This window comes from Thunnus thynnus, chromosome 22 (genome assembly GCF_963924715.1).
Source record: "Thunnus thynnus chromosome 22, fThuThy2.1, whole genome shotgun sequence".
NCBI lineage: Eukaryota > Metazoa > Chordata > Actinopteri > Scombriformes > Scombridae > Thunnus > Thunnus thynnus.
This window is the reverse complement of record NC_089538.1, coordinates 17,643,105-17,663,856: the sequence shown is the minus strand read 5'-3', so window position 1 is coordinate 17,663,856 and position 20,752 is coordinate 17,643,105. Positions and strand designations below refer to the sequence as shown.

General features: G+C 37.6%; 1 protein-coding gene and 2 long non-coding RNA genes across 5 annotated transcripts; 2 read left to right on the top strand and 1 right to left on the bottom strand.

The window, feature by feature from the left end:
• The first annotated feature begins 1,001 nt into the window (after window positions 1-1,001).
• On the top strand, window positions 1,002-18,974 carry LOC137174826 (uncharacterized). Its single transcript, XR_010925476.1, has 3 exons — window positions 1,002-2,852; window positions 3,470-3,674; window positions 17,698-18,974. It is a non-coding gene; the product is annotated as an uncharacterized lncRNA (long non-coding RNA).
• LOC137174655 (GTPase IMAP family member 8-like) lies at window positions 8,598-16,082 on the bottom strand. 3 transcript variants are annotated; one of them, XM_067580078.1, is made up of 5 exons: window positions 15,946-16,082; window positions 13,028-13,939; window positions 12,135-12,194; window positions 10,550-11,935; window positions 8,598-10,513 (listed from the first exon to the last, which is right to left on the bottom strand). In XM_067580078.1, the coding sequence occupies exons 1-5, from the start codon at window positions 15,950-15,952 to the stop codon at window positions 9,699-9,701; spliced, it is 3,180 nt and encodes a 1,059-aa protein (XP_067436179.1). In that variant the 5' UTR covers window positions 15,953-16,082; the 3' UTR covers window positions 8,598-9,698. The 3 variants fall into 3 exon arrangements, with proteins under 3 accessions (XP_067436179.1, XP_067436180.1, XP_067436178.1); XM_067580079.1 differs by having other exon boundaries at window positions 8,598-10,799; window positions 10,968-11,935; XM_067580077.1 differs by having other exon boundaries at window positions 8,598-11,935.
• Window positions 18,975-19,242: 268 nt separating the features above from the next.
• Window positions 19,243-20,524, top strand: LOC137174474 (uncharacterized). Its single transcript, XR_010925368.1, has 2 exons — window positions 19,243-19,473; window positions 20,439-20,524. It is a non-coding gene; the product is annotated as an uncharacterized lncRNA (long non-coding RNA).
• Window positions 20,525-20,752: the final 228 nt, after the last annotated feature.

Below are 20,752 nucleotides of genomic sequence, written 5' to 3'. Positions count from 1 at the left end.
CCAATTAATATTTATCTGATGTTAGCTCTACAGACCTTCCTGTTATAATCCTGAATGCTGCAACAAGTTCCAGATTCGGTTTTACAAATATAAGCCTTAAATATAAGCCTTACTGATGAATGATCTTATTCTTGAGCATAAAGCTACACCTGACTCATGATTTTCGGGCTAATAAACAAGGTGGAGGTGTCGCCTTAATAGGTATGTAAGTCTATTTTCAATTCAATTTGAGGCCCTTATTCTAAGTCTCCATCAGGGATTAATTACTTTTCCCAAGGTAACAAATGCCATTCATTCCACAAAGTTACACTCTTTCAACCACCTGGATCTTATTCACAATTTTTATTAGAATTTGGAGAAAACTCATGTTTGTTACTTGTTATTTATTCTTATGATATTCTAATTCTCGGTGAGCCTGAAAACGCCTTGTGTCTAGGTAAAGCCTTTCTGGAACTTCTTGATATTATCCTACATAGTGACATTACTTACATTTGACTCAGAGGTCTAATTCTCATGAATAAACATCTATACACACCTAAGAAGGTCTGGGGTCTCCAGTTGTTCTTGCAGGTAGATACAGGTGGTAGCATACATTTCTTGACAACTAATCAACATTAACAAAGAAATAAAGCTTCCAAGTGCTGGGAGCAGTGATACCATCTTATAAAATAAAAATACCCCAGTAAAATCTCCTTTTAACAGAGAGCAGTAGTTCTTTAACACGGTTCCTGTCAAACCATCAGGCCTTGATGCCTTATTTGCTTCAGAAGTCCTAAAGCAAATGGGACAAACTGGAAACTTGCTGCTTGTAGTATGACATTCAGAGCTATGATATGTTATGCTAAACTTGCTATAAAAACACTGAGCTCATTGACAACAAATGGGTTATTCACAGCATAATAGTCCTCCTTCATATCTGTGTCACATTGTCAGTATGACATTTCTCTAATTTTAGCTACTGAAGATTGTATCTAATTAACTGGCAACTATCTCCATCTATCTCAGCAGGGAGGGTGAGTTATCTGATTCAGCAAGAGCAAAGTTCACTCTCCTGTGTTAGCAAGCATCCAACCTGCCGAGGTTTCAGACACTGTTCAGTGTCTTCATCATGCAGCCTCAGTGCAACAGGATAAATCTCTATCAGCTGCAGACATGCTGGGCTGTAGTTGACTGTGACGCTTGACCTCTGTATGGAAAGGGCGAAGACAATGGATGTGTCCGAAACCACTTAACAATGTGTTTCTACCAAGAGCTTCCTTTATTGCTGTCTGAGACTTTGTTTTCCTCTAGATAAAATTCCCTACAATGTGAGTAGTGAATTATTGAACAATTTTGGATAGAGACGCCCAGATTAGCATCACCTTAAGATATATTGTACATGTAATTACTTTCCTTTCCCTAAAACCTGATAAAAAAAAAAAATCCAAGATCCAAGATATCTTAATTTCTCATAAAACAGTTGTAGTTTGAAAAAAAGTAACATAGTGGACCCTAAATACACCAAAACAAACGTAACTGTGGCATGGCTTTCCATTTCTCAGCAGCCATTTTATGCAAATAAGTATTTCAAAATGTTGTCAATCCAAATGGAACGAGTGAAAGCAAACAATTCAACAAACATGTCACATTAAGTGGGATAAATCTGCCATAATATAATCGTATCGGGCCATAACACAAAGCAGCAGTAAATGTATTTTAAAGATTTTCAAAAGTCAAGCCTTTAACATAGACCGATGTGGTGTCTAATAAAAAATATCTAAGCTTGGAAAGCTCAAGCGACAGGAAAAACATCCCAACAATTGCACAAAGCATGTCATTCTTCCCTTTTACTGTTAACTGTTTTGCAATTAGGAAACTGGTTTGAAAGTGATTACTCAAAGTGTGGGTTTAAAGCTGCAGAAATGCATTTTCTTCTAGTTATATTCATTTTTAAATAGTTGCCAGTATTTCTTAATTTTGTTTCTTTGTTAGAGTTGAAAAGCTACAGAGCAAAAATTCTATTAGTGGGCAAGGAAGGCCTTACAGTTGTGATGAGGCAGGCTTCAACATTCATTTCACAATATTTAATTCTTGTAAAATCATATCCTCTCAGTTTTTTTGTTTTGTTTTGTTTTTAGTGCATTGTGTAAAGCACTGTGAATTGCTTTTGTGTATGAAATGTGCTATACAGTACAAACAAACTTGTCTTACCTATCATATGACATCATTTATATTTGAGGCCCAATTGCAGCATGATCATTAATGGCACACAGAGAAAAACACCTCAATATAATGTTATCACCATAATTTTATCAGTTCCGCATAACATGCACTGCTTGAATAAGATCCACCGCCCTTTAGCCCGACGCCAGGATAGAGAGGCTGAGTGAACGTGGTGTGGACTTTGTGCAGCAGAAACATGGTGTCGGAGATGCTATAAAAAGACAGAGTACCTACGTTATAATCCAGGTATACTCCGATCCTTGAGGACTGGGGTCCTGACACTGTCATGCTTCTTGTGCTGTGCTGGAAGGAGTAGCCATGTGGGGAGCATTCTAAACTCCAGGACTTGTCATTCTTCCCAGAGACAGCACAGCGTGTAACGTGTAGGGAAGAACTTCAAAGGCAATTCTTGCTTTGCATTTTTCATTTATTGCCTATTTGTTTACAACCTAACTACTACAACCTAACCTAACTAAGAGAGTCCCTTGAGAGCACTTTGCTTGTGTCAGTAGCTCAGCTTTATCTCTGGGGAACATCCCCAACTCCGGGAGTGATGTGGCTGTTACTCCCCTCACTGAGACCTGTTGATAGACGTAACAGCGGAGCAGAGGAGAGAGACTGAGCTACAGAAGTAACTGACCAGCGCGCTGGTATTTATGTTTTATTTTTTCTTCCCGAACACAAATAAATTTTAAAATATTTGTACAATATATATATATTTGTAAAATAAATGTTTGTAAAAAACTCACTATTTGTGCTTTGCTGAATAATAGATTTGTATTTGGGCACACCACTAATAGATACAAAATGGATACCCATTAATCTAGACGAAAGTTATTATGGATCTAATAGTATTTATGTAAATTTGTGACAGAAAGTGGTTTAACGGAAAACTGTGGAAAAAGGCCTCTGAAATGGGTCAGTGAAAATAGTCAAGGAAGGAAGGAAACGCATTTCAAGCTTGGTCCTCTCCCTCAGTAATGCTGCCCAAGGTAGAGAGCCAAGTTTGAAATGTGCCCAAGAATTTATCAAACTTGTCAGTCATATCAGGGTTTGGTAAGTTCAGAACCTCTTGTGTCCTGACTTGGTTCATCTGGTAGTCTTGCAGAACCTCTTTCAGCTTGTTCACATTTTCATTGTAGCCTACCAGTTGTACTCTGGTCATCATAGCTCCACTGGGACCTGGGATTAAGCTGACATCCACTCTTAGCTCTCGAAGGTTTGCCTGGTTTTTGGCTTTGATCAGGATTTCCTTCACTTTGTCTAGATCTTGAGGTAGAGCTGCGGTGCCCTGCAGCTGCACAGTGACATCACTCAGGTCTCTCAGCACTGCTGCCTCAGCCTCATGCAGGGCATCAGAGGACAAACTCGACAGTACCAGGTCTGACCCAACCTCTACGGCAACAGGGTTTCTGAGGCTTTGCTGGAGGCAAGTCTGGTACTTAGAGATGACACCGCTGGATGTCATGAAGGTCATTAAAGCTGTAGACAGCTTAACTCTCTTTCTTTTTACCTTTTTGATCAGTTCTTCAAGTTTTGTCACTCCTAACTGCACCTCATTGTCAGGGCCCTCCAAGATTCACATTACCTTGGAGGATTTTAACTTCTGGGCAATGTGCACACATTTCTCGACTAAACTCCTCTCCTACCAGTCTGAACTACTTCTCCACAACTGGGAGTTTCTTACGAGTCGGCAGTCTCTTCTCCAGATTTGCTATTCTCTCCTTCACAGCCTGAGCCTCTCCCACAACCACAGTGTAACCACCCTCTGTGTACACTTTGATAACATCAGTCACAAAGTTTAGGTCCTGCAGTAGGATTTTCACTTGTTTTGGCTCAACCACATGATAGCAGAGGTAGCTCTCAGTAAAACCAATGAAGACCTTATCCACCTGTAGTTCCCATCTCTCTGCAGCACTGCCACAAGCTCCTCCAGGCCCCTTCTCAATATCCCCCCTAACCACTGCCTCCTCTTCATCAAAGTTTACCTCCACCTTGCAGCCAATAGCAGAGAGCTGCTTCTCTAAGAGTTTGAATGCTTTGGGGTTGTCTCTCAGGTAATACAGGAGGAAAACATCCGTCTTGAAAATCTTCTCAAGGCCTTTTGTGTTCTCTTTTTTGAACGTCTAAAGGAGAAAAACAACAATAAACAAATTATTTTATAGTAATGTAAGTCTAATCAGATTACTGCATTTTATTTTCTATAAATCATAAAAAAGATGTCATAAAAACTTTGAAAAAGACTCCTGGGAAATCCCTCCACACTGGTTTGACTAGATCATTTTGTTATGATGTTCGTTTTTTTACCATAATTATGCAAGCGTTGGCCTAGGTTACTTAAGGTCAATAGTACCCTGTTAGCTCACCTGTGAGGGACTGGTAGATGGCTGATCAGTGGGTTTAGGGGTCTGAGGCAAATTGGTTTGGCTCACAGTCAGTTGTAGCTCCCCAGAAGGAAGGGAGATAGTGTGAAACTTCCTCTGCAAAACCCTTTCCTGGTCTGTAAAACACAACAAAGTCCAGTCCCAACAAAAGCCTACATTTAAGCTCCAACTACAAAGTAAATTCTACATATAACTCCGTCTAACCCACTGTCATAACTTACTTTCTTTTTCCTTAAAGCACATTTTACAAGTGTTGTCTCCAGCCTTGTCAGTCATTCCACAATCACCGCCCCCAGAATAACGTCTTTTCTGAAAGTGTCTCCTGATCTTCTGCTTCTCTCTGTCTGTCAGCTCTTTAGCTTCAAAGAATAATGAATGTTGGTATTCATCCATTTTACCTGAACTTATGGAAAAAAGCTTTTAATAAGTATGACACTTCTCTGTATGCCACCCTGCCTCCTGAGTGAACAGTGTGCTCTGAGGGGCTTTATTTTCTTTCGCTTTCCCTTGTAAATGATACTGGATCAGCTCCACATGACTACTTGCAAATGGACACATCCAAAAAACAAAAATAGATCATGTGTTATTAAGATGCAATGATGATGATAACATTGATGATGATTATATGATGCTGACTGTAGGATAATCATCCACCTATAATCATGATGACATCAATTAGGTTTTGGACATTTCTTCCATTCATGTGTTGTGATTTCCCACCATGGAAAAATAAAAAAAAACAAATCTAAACTGAGGAAATACTTTGACACAGTAAATTGTTTAAAATTAACATCATGCAGCATTACCACTTTGAACCACTAAATGTCCTACTCAGACTAAAAACTGTACTGATGCAATGTCAAAAATAAAGCAGCTGCTGTCAGCTTGAACACAGTGCTTTATAAAGACTGAGAATTACAATCACAGAAAAACATAGACATAATTAGCTCAGCATGAATTGTGAACAATCTGCATTTAGTTGCAAGGTTATGGTATGATTACAGTTGGCTAAGATTAAGATTAAGAGGTAAAGCTACAGAGAGTGAAGAGGAGAAACCACAGGGCCACATCTGCAGAGGCACTTGGGGTAATTTGAGCTGACCAAAGGATCGCTACTGAGATCCCAAAATCATTCAACTCACTCACACTTGTTGTAGATAGTTTCGGTGGTGATAGTTTTAGTCCAGGATTGCCAACTCTCACGCTTGTGGTGTGTGATACACTTTCACCTTAAGTCTCCCTGCCCAAACAGTTTTCACACCAAAACACTGCAACAGCAACAGAGATAAACAGGCAAATGTATTATGGTCAAAGTCTGATATAGTAATGGTTAAACTAAGTGAATGACTTACCATGCTTAAATTGACAGCTCACATTGCACCAAAAAAAAAAAAAACTGGTTCTAAAATTTTAAGAACCCAGGGTATTAGTATTATCACAGTGCACATGTGTGCTCTCTACAGCTGTTAAAGCTGACTGACAGCTGATCCACCCTTGTATTATATTGAAAAGTGTTCCTAAAATATTATCCACCCTAACATACGGTACATGAGGCAAATTATTAGGCACAGCTTCAATATAACGTACACCAGTACACCACCACCACCCAGTATGACCTCAATAATAAACAAAAAAGTAGAATTATCACCTTTCTGACAATGTAAACAAAAACTGAAAATGTATAAGCTCTGTAAAATAATTTATGGCAGAGCTGTTGTATTGGATTGCATTAAATTGCACAGGTGTTCCTAATAAAGTGCATGGTGAATGTATATAATATAATTCATATCTTTTAAATTATCACAAAGATGATTAATAAAAAAACTCCTCTAAACTCTTTATATGATATTTCATCATAAAATCCAGCATTTGCATTGCAGTTCAAAGGATCATCATCTCTCTTCCCACCGCATGTGACACCATTAATATATTTATCTTAGTAACAATATGTTAATCAGGGAATTTTTCTTTCTTACTTTGCCAAACTAGTTAGATAGTTACCAGCTTTAGTAACTTTCAAGAGCTACAGCTGCTTGCTTTCATTTCTTGTAATCTTTGAAATTCTAATCAAAGCTTTGTCTGGGTTTTGGATAGAGGAATGTATCAGGGGGAGCGTGGCTGCACTTTTTCATTGCCTTTAAGGGTGGTGATGTGACGGTGTGTGGGATGGTACAGTTTGAAAGGAATGCTGTTCAGTGGGTTCATTAATGTAAATAGGCACATTCAGTTGGAGGATATTAACAGGCTGTATAACCAGAATAACAGTTGGGTACTTTTCACCACTGGAGGTGATTTTACTGTACTCAAGCATTAAAAAACAGGTTGCAATCTTTGGAAACCTTAGAAATTGTGATTGTAACTCAGTCTGGTAGTTTGAATCTTAAAAATATGAGAAGCTACTTTGAGGTGTCATCTGTGTATTTATTGTACAAAACAGAGACTGGAAAACACAGCATAAGCACACAGCTGTTTAATGGTTAAATAACTCAACACAAGCCATAACTTGAGTAAAAAACAAATAAACACAAATTGAAAAAAACAAACAGAAAAGCATTTTTCCGCATCTCAAAGTTATGAAAAGTTTAAATGAAGAGTTATACAAACAAATCATAACATTTTTTAATCTTTCAAAAGTACAGAAGTCATCACAATATCATTATAAATGTCTATTACCTTTCTCAGATAGAATTCATTTTGATTAACCAAAGGAGTCATAAAAAAGCTATATAAAGTCCTATCATTAATGATCTGTGTCATTTGGTGCAACAAAAATGAAACTGAAAAAACTTAACAACACACAACATGCAGCTATTAACTTGTTGAATGACAAAATGCAAAAATTCTTCAATAAAGAGTAAACTAATAAAAACAAAAAACCCAACATTAATCACCATCTTAAAGTCATGGAAAGTGCAACATAAATTGTTATAGATCATTTCAGATTATTGAACCCTTTCATCTTTCAAGAAAGCCATAACATGACAGTCTGATGATTGTCAAATCCATAATTAATGTCTTAAACCTGTCCTTAATAGATTTACTTTTTGATTATCAGGAATTTTTAAGGGGGTCCTTTTAAAATTTTCCACCAAGTCAGTATCAACAATTTTTCAAACGTAAACATCATTTGGCAAATTGGTTCCACACAGTCTCCAATGTTTTCTGTGCGGCTTCCCCTCGAGTGCCCGCTCCTTCAGCTGCATTATATCCCATCCAACCGCCCTTTATTGCACCACTCTGAGCGGCCAATACTCTTCCTCCTGCTGTTGATGTAACCACACCAAGCAAAGCTCCTAACAATGCACCTGTTGCAGCACCTGCAAATCTGATCATCATTTCAGAAACATTGATTTTAGCCTTATTTCTAATCTCTTCCTGTGTCATGTTTGCTGATGACTGTCTAATGTGCTCTTCCTCTCTCTGTGTTTCTGTTTTCACTGCTTTTAGCATCTCATTGGTAAAGCAGCTTCCATTGTTTGCTTCAGATATTTTGTCTATTGTCTTGTGTAGCTCTGCCAGCTGGAACTGATTGCTCCTGTAGTTGTGTTCTTTGTTGTCCTTCCAGTATTTATTATCAATGACGTGGCACCGGCCGGCACACTTCTTCACCAGATCACTCAGATCTTCACCTTGATTGACAAACTCTTCAATACTTATTCCCTCGGGGAGCTGGTCACCATGAGTGAAGACAAAATAGATCTAAACTTTCCATAAATCACTGAGCACTCCACACTAGAGAAGCTGTCCACAACCCTTAAAAATAACACAATTCATTTAAAAAGTGTTGGTCTCCTTTTCTGGAATCTGGTCTCCCCTCCTTGTTTGATTATTGTATTGGATTATTGCATATTTCTATTGTATGTTGTCCTGTATAGTCTACTGTCATTGCATGTTTGTTTTTTGCTGTCCTTTTGCTTTGTTTTGTTTTGTGCTTTTTTTGTTTTTTGTACTTTTACATCTATGTTTTCACGTTTTTGTTGTTGTTGTTGTTGTTGTTGTTTTTTTTTAAAAAAATCTGTTATTTATCTATGGTTTATGTCCTGGTCTTTAAATACAATAAAAAGAAAAGAAAGTAAAAGTAAAGACTTTTACTTTAATCTTTTATTGAGATCCACTTTAACTTTGAGCCATTTGATATATATAGGCCCTGGTATTTCCCCAAAATCTTTTGCTTTACAAAAAGAGTGCTCTACTACTAAGTATATAATAATAATAATAATAATAATAATAATAATAATAATAATAATAATAATAATAATAATAATAATTTTTCCTTTTTTTGTTTGTTTCTGTTTAATTTTTTGTGGTTTTTCGTGTGGTTTTTGTTTTTGCTTTGTTTTGTTTTCTTTTGTTTCCCTTTTTTGTTTTACTTGTTATGTTATTATTATATGTGTGAAAAAAATATAAAAAACAATAAATAAATTCAAGCAAAAAACAACAACCCAAAAAACAAACAAACAAAAAAAAAAAACATTCTCCCAGTTGCAACAAACTTTCTATCATAAAGTAATTGATAGAATATAAAAAAGAAAAGAATATATATGATGACATAATTTATGTCTCACACTAAACTATAACTTTATCCACTTTTGGTGGATCATCTCAATACCTCAAAGGAGAAGCATAAATGTGGCTGTAAGGTTAAAAATTATTGAAAAATGGTGAAGCTGAATGTTACAGTACGGCAGGCCAACTGATAATAGCCGATACTTCACTTATTACAGCAGTTGGGTTATTGAAAATCCAATAGTTACATACATCTATACTAGCAAGAATACTAACACTAACAACAAAAACAATAGTAATACTACAACAACAACACGAGGAGGATCTCAGCCATTCTGACTCAAAATGATAACAGTAGCAATGAGAAGAAGGCAACCACCAGCAAAATGACTCTAATACACTGTAGCTGGCTCTTCAAAAAAGCTTTTACCTGATTTATTTTTCTACTACACTTATTCCTCCTACTACTGCTGCAGCTACTCCCAGTGCTGCTACCACTGCTCCTGTTCACTCCGGTCCCAGTGACGAACCCAAACAGACTATCTGATCCGTCACTTACTGCTTCTGCTTTTTTTGATTTTGCTTTTCCTTCTTCTGCTTTTCTTGTTACTTCTCCTTTTGCCTCTGTTGTTGCCTCTCCCTCATGTCCTTCTCTCTCTTCTCTTCTTCTAGCAAGAAGAACAACACCACTAACAACAAAAACAATAGTAATACTCCAAACACTAGGAGGAGGGTCCCAGCCATTCTGACTTGGACACAAAATGATAACAGTAGCAATGAGAAGAAAGCAACCACCAGCAAAAAAGCTTTCACTTGATTTATTTTTACTGCCACCCATTTTCCTCTTACTACTATTGCTACTCTCAGTGCTACTTTTGCTGCTGTTCCTGCTGCACTTGCTGCTCTTACTACTGCTGCTTTTATCCAAGTGAATAACCCATGTTCTTCTAGCAAGAATAACAACATTAACAATAAAAACGATAGTAATACTCCAAACAATAGGAGGAGGGTCCCAGCCATTCTGACTTGGACACAAAATGATAACAGTAGCAATGAGAAGAAGGCAACCACCAGCAAGATGACTGCAATACGTCGTGGCAGGTCGTTTAAAAAAGCTCTTATTTTATTTACTGCATACCATATTCCTCCTCCTACTGCTGCTACTGTTATTGCTCCTACACATTTCACTATTATTCCGCCTGCTCCTGCTGCTACTCCTGCACTTGCTGCTCCACCTGCTCCTGCTGCTCCTCCCACACTTGTTGCTCCACCTGCCCCCGTTGCTCCCGCTGCACCTGTTGCTCCACCTGCTCCTGCTGCTCCTTCTGCTCCTGCTGCTACTCCTGCACTTGTTGCTCCACCTGCTCCTGTTGTTCCCGCTGCACCTGTTGCTCCACCTGCTCCTGTTGCTCCCCCTGCACCTGTTGCTCCCCCTGCACATGCTGCCCCTCCTGCACCTGTTGCCCCTCCTGCACTCGCTGCTCCTCCTGCACCTACAGCTCCTGCTACTGATGCTGTTGCTCCTGCTATTATTGCACTTGCAGCTACTGCTACTAATGCTGCTGCTCCTGCTATTATTGCACCTGCAGCTCCTGCTACTGATGCTGCTGCTCTTTTAAGGATCCCAAACAGACCACCTGATCCACCACTTGCTGCTTGTCCTTTTTTTGCCTTTGTTGGTGCTTCTTTGTTTGCGTCTGTTGTTGCCTCTCCCTCTTGTCTTTCTCCTTCTTTTTTTTCTTCATCTACTTCTGTTGTCGACTTCCCTTCTTCTCCTTCTTCGGGTTCTCCACCTGCTTCTGTCAATGCTTTCCCTCCTCCTCCTCCTTCTGCTTTTTCTTCCTCTGCTTCTCCGTCTTCTGCCTCTGTTGTTGCCTCTTCTTTGTGTCCTGTTTTTTCTTCCTCTGCTTGACATTCTTTTATTGCCGCCCCTTCGTCTCCTTCTTCTTCTCCATCCTTTGCTTCTGTTGCTACATCTTCTTCTGCTTCTGTTGATGCTTCTCCTTCCCCTTCTTCTTCTGCCTCTCCCACTGCCGCTGTTTCTGCTCCTCCTGTTGCTGCCCCAGTTTTGATAACTGGCCCAAAGAACACTTCCACCAATGATTCTGATGCAGGGCCTGTTAATTTGATCCACTCATTCTTAGAGATACCGGTGTTAGTCTTATTGCTGGTCTCTTTCAGCGACATGTCTCCTACTGATGTCCTGTTTCCTTCCACTGCTTGTAGCATCTCACCGGTGTAGCAGCATCCTTTGTTTTCCATCACCATCTTGTCTACTGTGTTGAGTAGCTGCTCCACCTGGAACTGGTTGCTCCTGTAGTCACCCTGTTGGTTGTTGTTCCAGTTTTTATTATCAACGACATGGTATCGGCCGCCACACTTCTTCACCAGATCCTTCAAACCTTCAGTCTGACCAACAAAGTCATCAATCTTCATGCCTTTAGGGAGCTGCTCACCATGAGTGAAGACAACTATAGCATACTTGAAAGCTTCCTCAGAGAAATACTGGCATATTTTCGAGATGACAACCTGCTCCTGCCCTGTGAATTTCTCCACTTTAAGCACAATGAGAAAAGCATGAGGCCCAGGAGCACACTCAGTGATACACCTCACTATCTCAGGCTTCAGCTCCTGCTCTGGTCTATCTGCGTCAAAGAAACTAGGAGTGTCAATTAACGTAATTCTTCTCCCATGAACAGATTTGGACTCTGTTTGGCATTCACTTCTTCCCGAGGTGGGGTTATTCTTCATCTTGTACACATCCTCTCCAAATATGACGTTTGCCAGGCTGCTTTTCCCAACTCCAGTTTCTCCAAGCAGGACAATCCTGTATGTTTTTAGCACTAGAAGAGAATAATGAAAATTCATCTTGACTTGTTCTCCTACCTTGCCACTTTGAGTCTCAGTTTAAACATATACATATAGAAATATGTCTACAGTATATAAACATTAATTGTAATCACAGGGAAGATTTTAACTCCTTGTATAACTCCTCAAAGACATATTTGTTGTCTCCATAAATTGACACTGTGCTGTTGTTACCTCTGATGCTTTTCCCAGCTCCGGCTGTTCCAGCGATGACAATCCTTGTTGTTGGTAGCACTAGAAGAGAAAATGATTGATAACTAACACTGAACAGCCCATTTGCTTTTAGCTTATTCTCTTACACTGTTAGTATTCTAGCCATTAATTTATGTTGTCACATCAAAGACTAAATATTGCAAGCTTGATTACATTAGCACTTCCTTTGCATAAACATCACATAATAATCACTGTAGAGGGAGGCCAGTCCTCATTGCTAACATTAGCTTGCAAGCATAACTGGCAACTCGACAGAATACTTTGCACTGGATATTAGCTTAAAACTGTGGCTACAGCTGTAATATTGTGCATTTGGTTATTTCATGTTGCAGTGTTTTCTAATATTAATTAGGGCTGCAACTAATGATTCTTTTCATTGTCGATTAATCTGTCAATTATTTTCTCAATTAATTGATTAGTTGTTTATCTAAGAAATGTTGATTTAAAAAATGTTCATCACCATTTCCCAAAGTCCAAGATGCAACCTAAAATGTCTTGTTGTGTCCCAGCCAACTGTCCTTAACCAAAAGATGTTCAGTTTACCATCATAAAAGGCTAAAATAAAAAAACTAAATAGTGTTCACATCTAAGAAGCCGGAACCTGAGAATTTTTGTATTTTTCTTAAAAAATGAATTAAACAATTAACCAATTATCAAAGCAGTTGCAGATGAATTTTCTGTCAATTAATCGACTAATTGTTGCATCTCTAATATTAATGGCCTACAGGAAATCAGCTTGTTCCCAAATGGATGCTGAGCATGATCTTATAATATGTTCCATTCTCTTTTGTTCTTCTGAATTAGGACAAAATGGCACAAAAATGCTCCCATTATTGTCTTTGATCACTTCTTACCTGCTGACACTGGTTTGACTCTTGCCGTGGTTCCTCCTCTTCCAGTTACTTTTGCACCTCCTCCTTCAGCTCCTTTTCCGGGTGATATTGGCATTAATGATCCTTTTATAACTCTGTTTATTATGTACACTTGCTTTTTCTGTGCACTGTTTGCTTCCTCTTCTGCTTCTGCCGTTACATCTTCTGCTCCTCTTCTTGCTTCCCTTGTTTCCTGTAAAACTACGACAGCTGGCCCGAAGAAAGCTTTCGCCACTGATTCTGCTGTGGGGCCTGTTAATTTGATCCAAACATTCATAGGGACCCTGTTGTTAGTCTTATTACTGGTTTCTGACTGTTTCTCCACTGCTTGTAGCATCTCATTGGTGTAGCAGCCTCCTTTGTTTACCATGACTATCTTGTCTACTGTGTTGAGTAGCTGCTCCACCTGGAACTGGTTGCTTCTATATTCATCCTTTTGCTTGTCTGTCCAGTATTTATTATCAACAACGTGGCATCGGCCGCTGCACTTCTTCACCAGATCACTCAGGCATTCATTCTGACTGACAAACTCCTCAATTTTCAGCCCTTTGGGAAGCTGGTCACCATGAGTGAAGACAACTGCAGCATATTTGAGAGCTTCTTCAGAGAAATATTGACAAATTTTCCTGACGACAGCTTTCTCATGCTTAGTGTATTTCTCTACTTTAAGTACAATGAGAAAAGCATGAGGCCCAGGAGTGCACTGAGAGAAACATTTCAGTATCTCAGACTTCATGTCCTCCTCAGACCTGCCTGGGTCGAATAAACCAGGAGTGTCAATCAAAGTGATGCTTCTTCCATTGACAGTTTTGGTTTCTCCCAATATGATGTTAGCCAGGCTGCTTTTCCCAGCTCCTGTTTTTCCCAGCAGGAGGATCCTCCTTGTTGTCAGCACTAGAAGAGACAAATGGCAAAGTATAATTAATACTGTACATTTGTGTTTGTGTGGACTTACAGTTGACAGATTGCAACCACATTAGTAATGAGTTTGTTGACAAAGCATGACAGAAAGTTCTGTCAAAAAATTGAGTAAAGATCCTCTTCAGATATATTTTAAGATGTATATAAAATACTCTACTTTGAATAATAATTCGTGTCTGATATGTTTTTTCCATGAAAAAAAGTGAAATTATCTTGTTAAAACCCTTAAAATTACATCTACTCCCTTCTCCCTCATTAAAAAATTCCAGAATCTATGAACATGCAAATACATTTCATTTCAGAAGTTTAACTGAAAAAAAAAAAAAAAAAAAAAAAAACTTTGAGTGGAGGGGGACTTTAATTAAATTTATTGGGCATTGTTATTACAGTTTGCAGATCTTTTGTCTGTTTCTCAATTTTTCTGCCTCTGAGCAACAAATATATTTTTTTTTCATATGTTGTAATAATTAACAATCATTAAAACATTTCCATCAGGAATGCAACCTAAAACAAAAGACATCATGGTACATGTAAATTGTGATTTGTTCTAATATTCTTTCTAAGCTTTCAGTACACCTTTTTATTAAGAAAAAACAGATTTTGCCAGCATATCAGAATCTGTAATTCATTTTTTCCCGACTGTTTGGATTTCTAGACACGATTAGACAATAGGTGACAAAAGACGTGAATACATGCTCAAAGTTGAACTGTGCTCTCAAAACTCCTGATGTCATGAACAAAATCGTGATGTAACAGTGTCTAAAAAGAGTCAGCTGTATGCTGTAACACAAAGCGTTCACACTTATAGTCATTAATTGGTGATAAAAAATGCTGAAAATAAAATTAACAAAAAAATGGTTTACTTTACTGATGTCATATACTGATCATACACCTTGATAAAAAATTGTGTTTGTAAACTTTTCATCACTATACTGAATACAATGGACTTCAGTTTAGCTTCTATAACTAAACATGCATTGTGCTTCCATCTAGTGGTTGCTGAAATATAGTGCAAGACTACATCAATGTTAATGTGTCACTTTCTGTGTAGTCACACACCCTCCCTCTCTCACACCCTGCTTGAGTCTTTATCTCTTCTTCTGCTGTTTTCACATTATTCAGATTGAACATTAACCAATGGTGCTTGCTTGTGTGTTCGGTGAGGCGACAAATCGGCAGAGAGCTCATGCCTGAAGAAAATATGTGATAAGCTTATTTATTGTCAGAGACAGTGCACATTTACTAAAATTTAGTAGAGCTTGACCAATTTAGATATTGGACTATCACAGATATATGCGTATCGGCTTATATGTTGTCCGATATGCACCGATATGAAAACTTTTTTTTACAGAACATAATGCAGAAAAAGATGCTTGAAGTAAATATAGAAATTCTTCAATTTGTGTTTTTTTCAATTTATAGTTATGGGGTGATTTATTTCTATCCATAGCCAACACATTTGCCCAGTAGTTTAACGAGGGTTGAGAAATTAATTAATAAAAAAGAGAAAGTGAAAGAGAGCAGGCATGCAAATACAAGAGATGTGTGTGTATGTGTGTAAGAGAGAGGGAGAGAAAAAACAGAAAGTGAAACATAACTTTATTCCTTATGTATATTGATGGATTTTATATAGTTATACGTTGTTTAATGTAGCTGACAAAACTCTCAGCAACACTTATGTAATGAGCCAGACATGAGCTACTCTGTTCAGATGTTACTGGCCAGAATGTAAAGACAATGGTTGATGAGTCACACATACCAAACATGTGACTCCTCCTTTTAAGTAGGATTTTGCATGCTTTGTTGATATATTTCACAATTGCCAATGATTTGATCACAATAATTAGCCTGTAGTGGTTTCAGATGTTATCATTCAAATGATATTTTGCCAAAATATGAGTTTCCAGAATGTACTGCATGGTTATGTCAGATGAATATAAAGTGAGCAATGTTAAGAAATAACAGTAACAGTATCTTACCGTCCATGTTGTTCAAAGAAAAATCAGTGAAGAGCAACAATAATTTGGATCCACCAGAAAAATGTCCTGTTTCTTTTCTCCTGTGCTCTGACTCAATCTATTCTCATTTTACTTTCACTTGCTATTTGAGTCACCAGAAGTAGGTTTAGCTGCTATGTCAAATTGGCTTCACAGTCCAGTGCTGTACCTGGAGGCTTGGCTCCAAATGCACATGTAAAATATTGCAACAAAGCATGCAACCTATGCAAAAGGAGAGTATGGCAAGCCCTGTTAAATGTAACTGTGGACATCTGAAATTGAAAGCTCAATACACATGGATGGAAACAGTGACGTCATTTGTCCTAGGAAGAATGCTATGTCATTTTGACAAGGAAGAATTGAATTACAGATATCTGCAGTACATATCCAGTCAAGCTAAGGGTTTAAGGATTTTAAGATATCTTAAGTGTATTTTTGACCAGTACAATCAAAGTTGTGGATACAAGTTGCAGATATCTTGAAATACAATTTCTACTAGTAAGAATGTTATTGTGGATATCTTTAATTACCATTCTGATTAGTGAGAATACAGTTTTGACTGGGAGAAATGCAATTATGGACATCTAAATGTAATTACAGATAGGAGTGTGGTTCGATTAAATGTTAAAACAGCTTGCCATAGGAGTCACGTTCGGTATTTGTGATGCATCAACCATTGTCTTCACAATCTGACCAGTAATGAGTCTAATTACACAGAACAGTGGTATTGGAGTTAAAGGCTGCAATACTTATGAAGTTAGCAGTTTTCAGGGTTTGAATTGGCAGAATGAGAGAGTGTGTTTTTTCTCTGGGAATGATGCCTGCATGAAAGATGCACCGTGGACCTGTATAGTACTGCACCCACAGTACATTAGGACATGATCAGAGTAATGTGTTAAACACCTGAAATGCCAGAAAAAATGCAACAATTCTGCATGTTTTGACATAATTTTGCAGGTAAGAGGTGTGCAGCCCTCTGAGGCAAATCTGTGATTTTTGTTTAATGATTTTGAGATACATAAATACAATTTAATGCACACCATTGCAGCTTGGACACTAGAGGGCACCAATATCAAACAGTTCAGTGCCATTTTAGACTGAGGGACTTTCCAAGCCCTTGAGATTTAAAAGCAGGCAAACTTCCACTTCCTGTATATGATATATCTACCCTGCACAGGTCACAGCTTGAACAGCAAACCGAGGTTCCTCACATGTTCCACAGTCTTTACACAACTTTAGTTTGAGCCTGGACACGTCAGTTATAGATGATGAAGTTTGCAATAATTTAATTAGAGCATTGGTGTTGCAATTTTTCACTTTATATTTTTGTTGTTTATGTATATCATCATTTATGACTTTTCATGATTCAGAAGACCATTTCCTCAATACATTAGGCCTTAATTACCCCATAGACAAAAAAAGCCTGTTGGTAATATTCAGCAAAAATAGAGAGTAAATAAGACAACAAGTAGGACTGAATACTGAGCATTTCTACAACATGGGCTGTTAAGACTTAAAAGAGGAATCATAAAGTTAGGGCCACAGCATTTTACAAATTAGAATAAACTGACTGAAATTTCTACTTAAGAAATAAAGTCCTATATAATGCTTGTGTTTCATTAATATACAGTAGTGCCTTGCTTGCATTTTGCATCAAGATAATCCAAACACACATCATCACTTCCACAAATGTTAGTCTCTCAGTCAGTCTCTTTTTTTCTTGTCTCTCTGCAGAATATATGACAAACATCAACAGAGCATGTGAAAAGCAGCCAACACAAGATCTCACATTCAATAAAAAAAGACTCATCTTAACCATCGTTGCACAACAGAGGTCACTTTCAGCTCCTGACTGACTGAGATATCCCATCATGCCACTGGTTGTGTTTCACACTTCCCAGCTGCTGTGGGTGCGTGTATCTGGCGGTGCTCACTGTGCTCAACTTCCTGCTTTACCTCACTGACCTGGCCTACACCACCAGGCTGGTGTTTGTCACTGTCTAGGAAGAAAGGGAATAAAGGAGGGAGACATATTGAGTGATGAAGAACAGAAAAAAGAGGCTAAGAGCTTGAGTGGCTTTGTATTTTTGACATAATAGACATGAATCTTTCTCTTTGGTGTCTAATTATACAGTGTGATGGTGAAATGAGATGTCCTGTTGAAACAAGGAAAGCTCAAATGGCTTGCTTGCAGTATGTATGTGCATGTTTGAGTTTAAAATAAATGCCTAGATATCTGCAATGACAGTATTTAATCTCGAATGTGAGTTGCTATGTCATAAAAGATAAGAAGATGAAATATTTTACATGATGGTGTGGAAAAATCAAAGTTAGCATGTAATGCTGTTAGAATCCAATGAAGTCAAAGACACTGGAACGCAGGAGAAACGTATTTACTGTATCTGAGACACAGAAACTCTTCGGTTACTGATGGGGAAACTTCGTTTGCAGTACATGGACACTTTGATTTCATCACAACCTAAAACATAGATTTCTTCATTGTCCTTCGTATTATCTTTTGCTTATAACGTTTTGGGGAAAAAAACCACTTTGTTCTTTTGTCTTGATAACAAAGTATCAGTATTGAAAGATTTGACAGAATGTAATTTGAGCAAATAAAGTTTTTAGTTAAACCAATAAATATTTTATTTGAAAGCACATGTGATTTGTGATTTCATAATGTAGTTAAAAAGACAATAACAACATGCTATTGTTGCTCCATGTATCACCTTTATGGAAACATACTTGCAGTTATGTAGCAGATTCAGGCAACTGTCATTCTGTACTTTTTTCTTTACTGACATTGTGCACTGTGAGATAAGGTTCTTTTATCCATCAGACCCCCAAACAATAATGTCACATGCAGACATTTAACTACAAGTTTTACTTTCAAACCTTATACCTAAATTATCCTGAGAATGTTCCCTTCAACTACACATAAAAACAACCCATTACTGTTAAAATTTGGATATAATCAACAAAATGTTATTAAGTGGAAGCTTTGCCTGGTTTGACTTTCTGAAAAAAAGAGAAGCCACAGCAACAGCAGCAGTAGCAGCTGGTTAGGATTATGAACAGTTAGGCACATATGCTGTAGCCACTAAGAGAAAGAGAAACTGCTTTTGTTACTTCTTTTGAAATTCTCACTGTGATGTGATGTGCTGGGGTCAGTGGTTCTTCCTGTTATGGAACAGTCCATTAATCTGTAGTGCACGGGGGGAGTGGCACAATGATGAATTACAATGATTTCTAAAAAAAAGAAGTTATTTCTGGCTGTAATGAGTTAGAATAGCAACATAATTTTATATGTTTTATATCTAAACATCATAATAAATCTATAGCTGTTTGGATCCCTTTTAGTTCGGTGCTCCAGACAGTTGCCTACTTGTCTTACCTTAAGTCCGCCCACAATGCACCTGATAAATAAGTGTAAAAGAGAAACATAGTCACACAGGCAGTCTTGTCATTTTAATTGTCACTCTGCAGTTACTCTTTTTGACAAGATGGACGGTGAGTTAATTCTTTTCACTTATGATATTTTGTTTGCTCTGAGCACAACACAGTTGTCTCATAAAGAATTTTAAACTGCAGTCATTTTTGTTTTAATCAAAAGTTTTGACTGTGTAGATGCATCACTATGCATTTAAAAATATATATCTGTGAGCAGTTGTGCTCTTAAACCTCACAGCTGTCCATGATAAATCTGTTTTGATTCTTGAGAAATAACCAGTTTTGATGCACAAGATGTTCTTGCATTTTTATTTTTTTAATCATAAAAGATATTTCATTTTCATACATTATAAAATCAAGAATTCTTAAAATGCAAAAATGCATGTAAAATGTATCAATTATTAAAATGTACTGCATCTTAAAATCTAGTAAACATATAAATACTATTGACAAAATAGGTCTGAATTGGAGACATGTCAGAGTCGAGAGTTTGAGGTGTAAAGATATAAAAACTCTCCTTTTAGAAAATAAACACACTAATGGCTCCTCCTCTGCTTGGTCTTCTGTGATCAATGCAAATTGAATCTTTGGGAGGACAGGAGTGTTTGACCTCTCCGAAATGCAATGACACAGCACACTTTAACAAGTGTTTTTACCATCTGTTGCTCTTATTTACCCACATTATCTGGTCAAACCAAATAAATAGTTATTTCACAAAGTACAACATAAAAGCCAAGACATTATATAAAATTGCTTGTTAACCTCAGCTACTTTTCACATGCGGATAAAAACATTCAAACCAAAATCAAGGACTCTACATGACCTCATTTACCAGTTCTGACTGCAACCTAATTTAGAAAGTGATGTCCCTCTTATATGTGATTTTTACTAATGTGTGCATAAAGTATTATTCCTATAACTGACATATATGTCACAGTGTAATCTGAATAGTGATGTCCAAAAACAATCAAGAGCAATATGTACAATATTATTGATCCTGATTCATTATTCTTTTCTAAACTCAGAAATAAGAATTGTCCTGCTGGGAAAAACTGGAGCTGGGAAAAGCAGTGCAGCCAACACCATATTCGGAAAGGATGTCTTCAAGATATACCATAATGCAAACACTGGAACAAGTCAATGTGCAAAAGAAATCAGATCTGTCAATGGAAGAAATATCACTTTGATTGACACTCCTGGTTTCTTTGACCCAGGCAGGACTGAGGAGGAGCTGAGGAATGAGATAGTGAAGTGTATCATAGAGTTCGCTCCTGGGCCTCATGTTTTTTCTCATGAAAGAGAAAGAGCACATTATAGACAGGATGCCAAGCAAAACTCC

What these genes read in the sequence shown, in the direction of transcription:
- LOC137174655 (XM_067580077.1), bottom strand. An exon ending in AGTCAAACCAGTGTCAGCAG is followed by an intron (nt 12,195 to 13,027) that starts GTAAGAAGTGAT and finishes TTTCTCTTCTAG; the next exon opens with TGCTACCAACAACAAGGATT. An exon ending in AGCTGGGAAAAGCATCAGAG is followed by an intron (nt 11,936 to 12,134) that starts GTAACAACAGCA and finishes ATTCTCTTCTAG; the next exon opens with TGCTAAAAACATACAGGATT.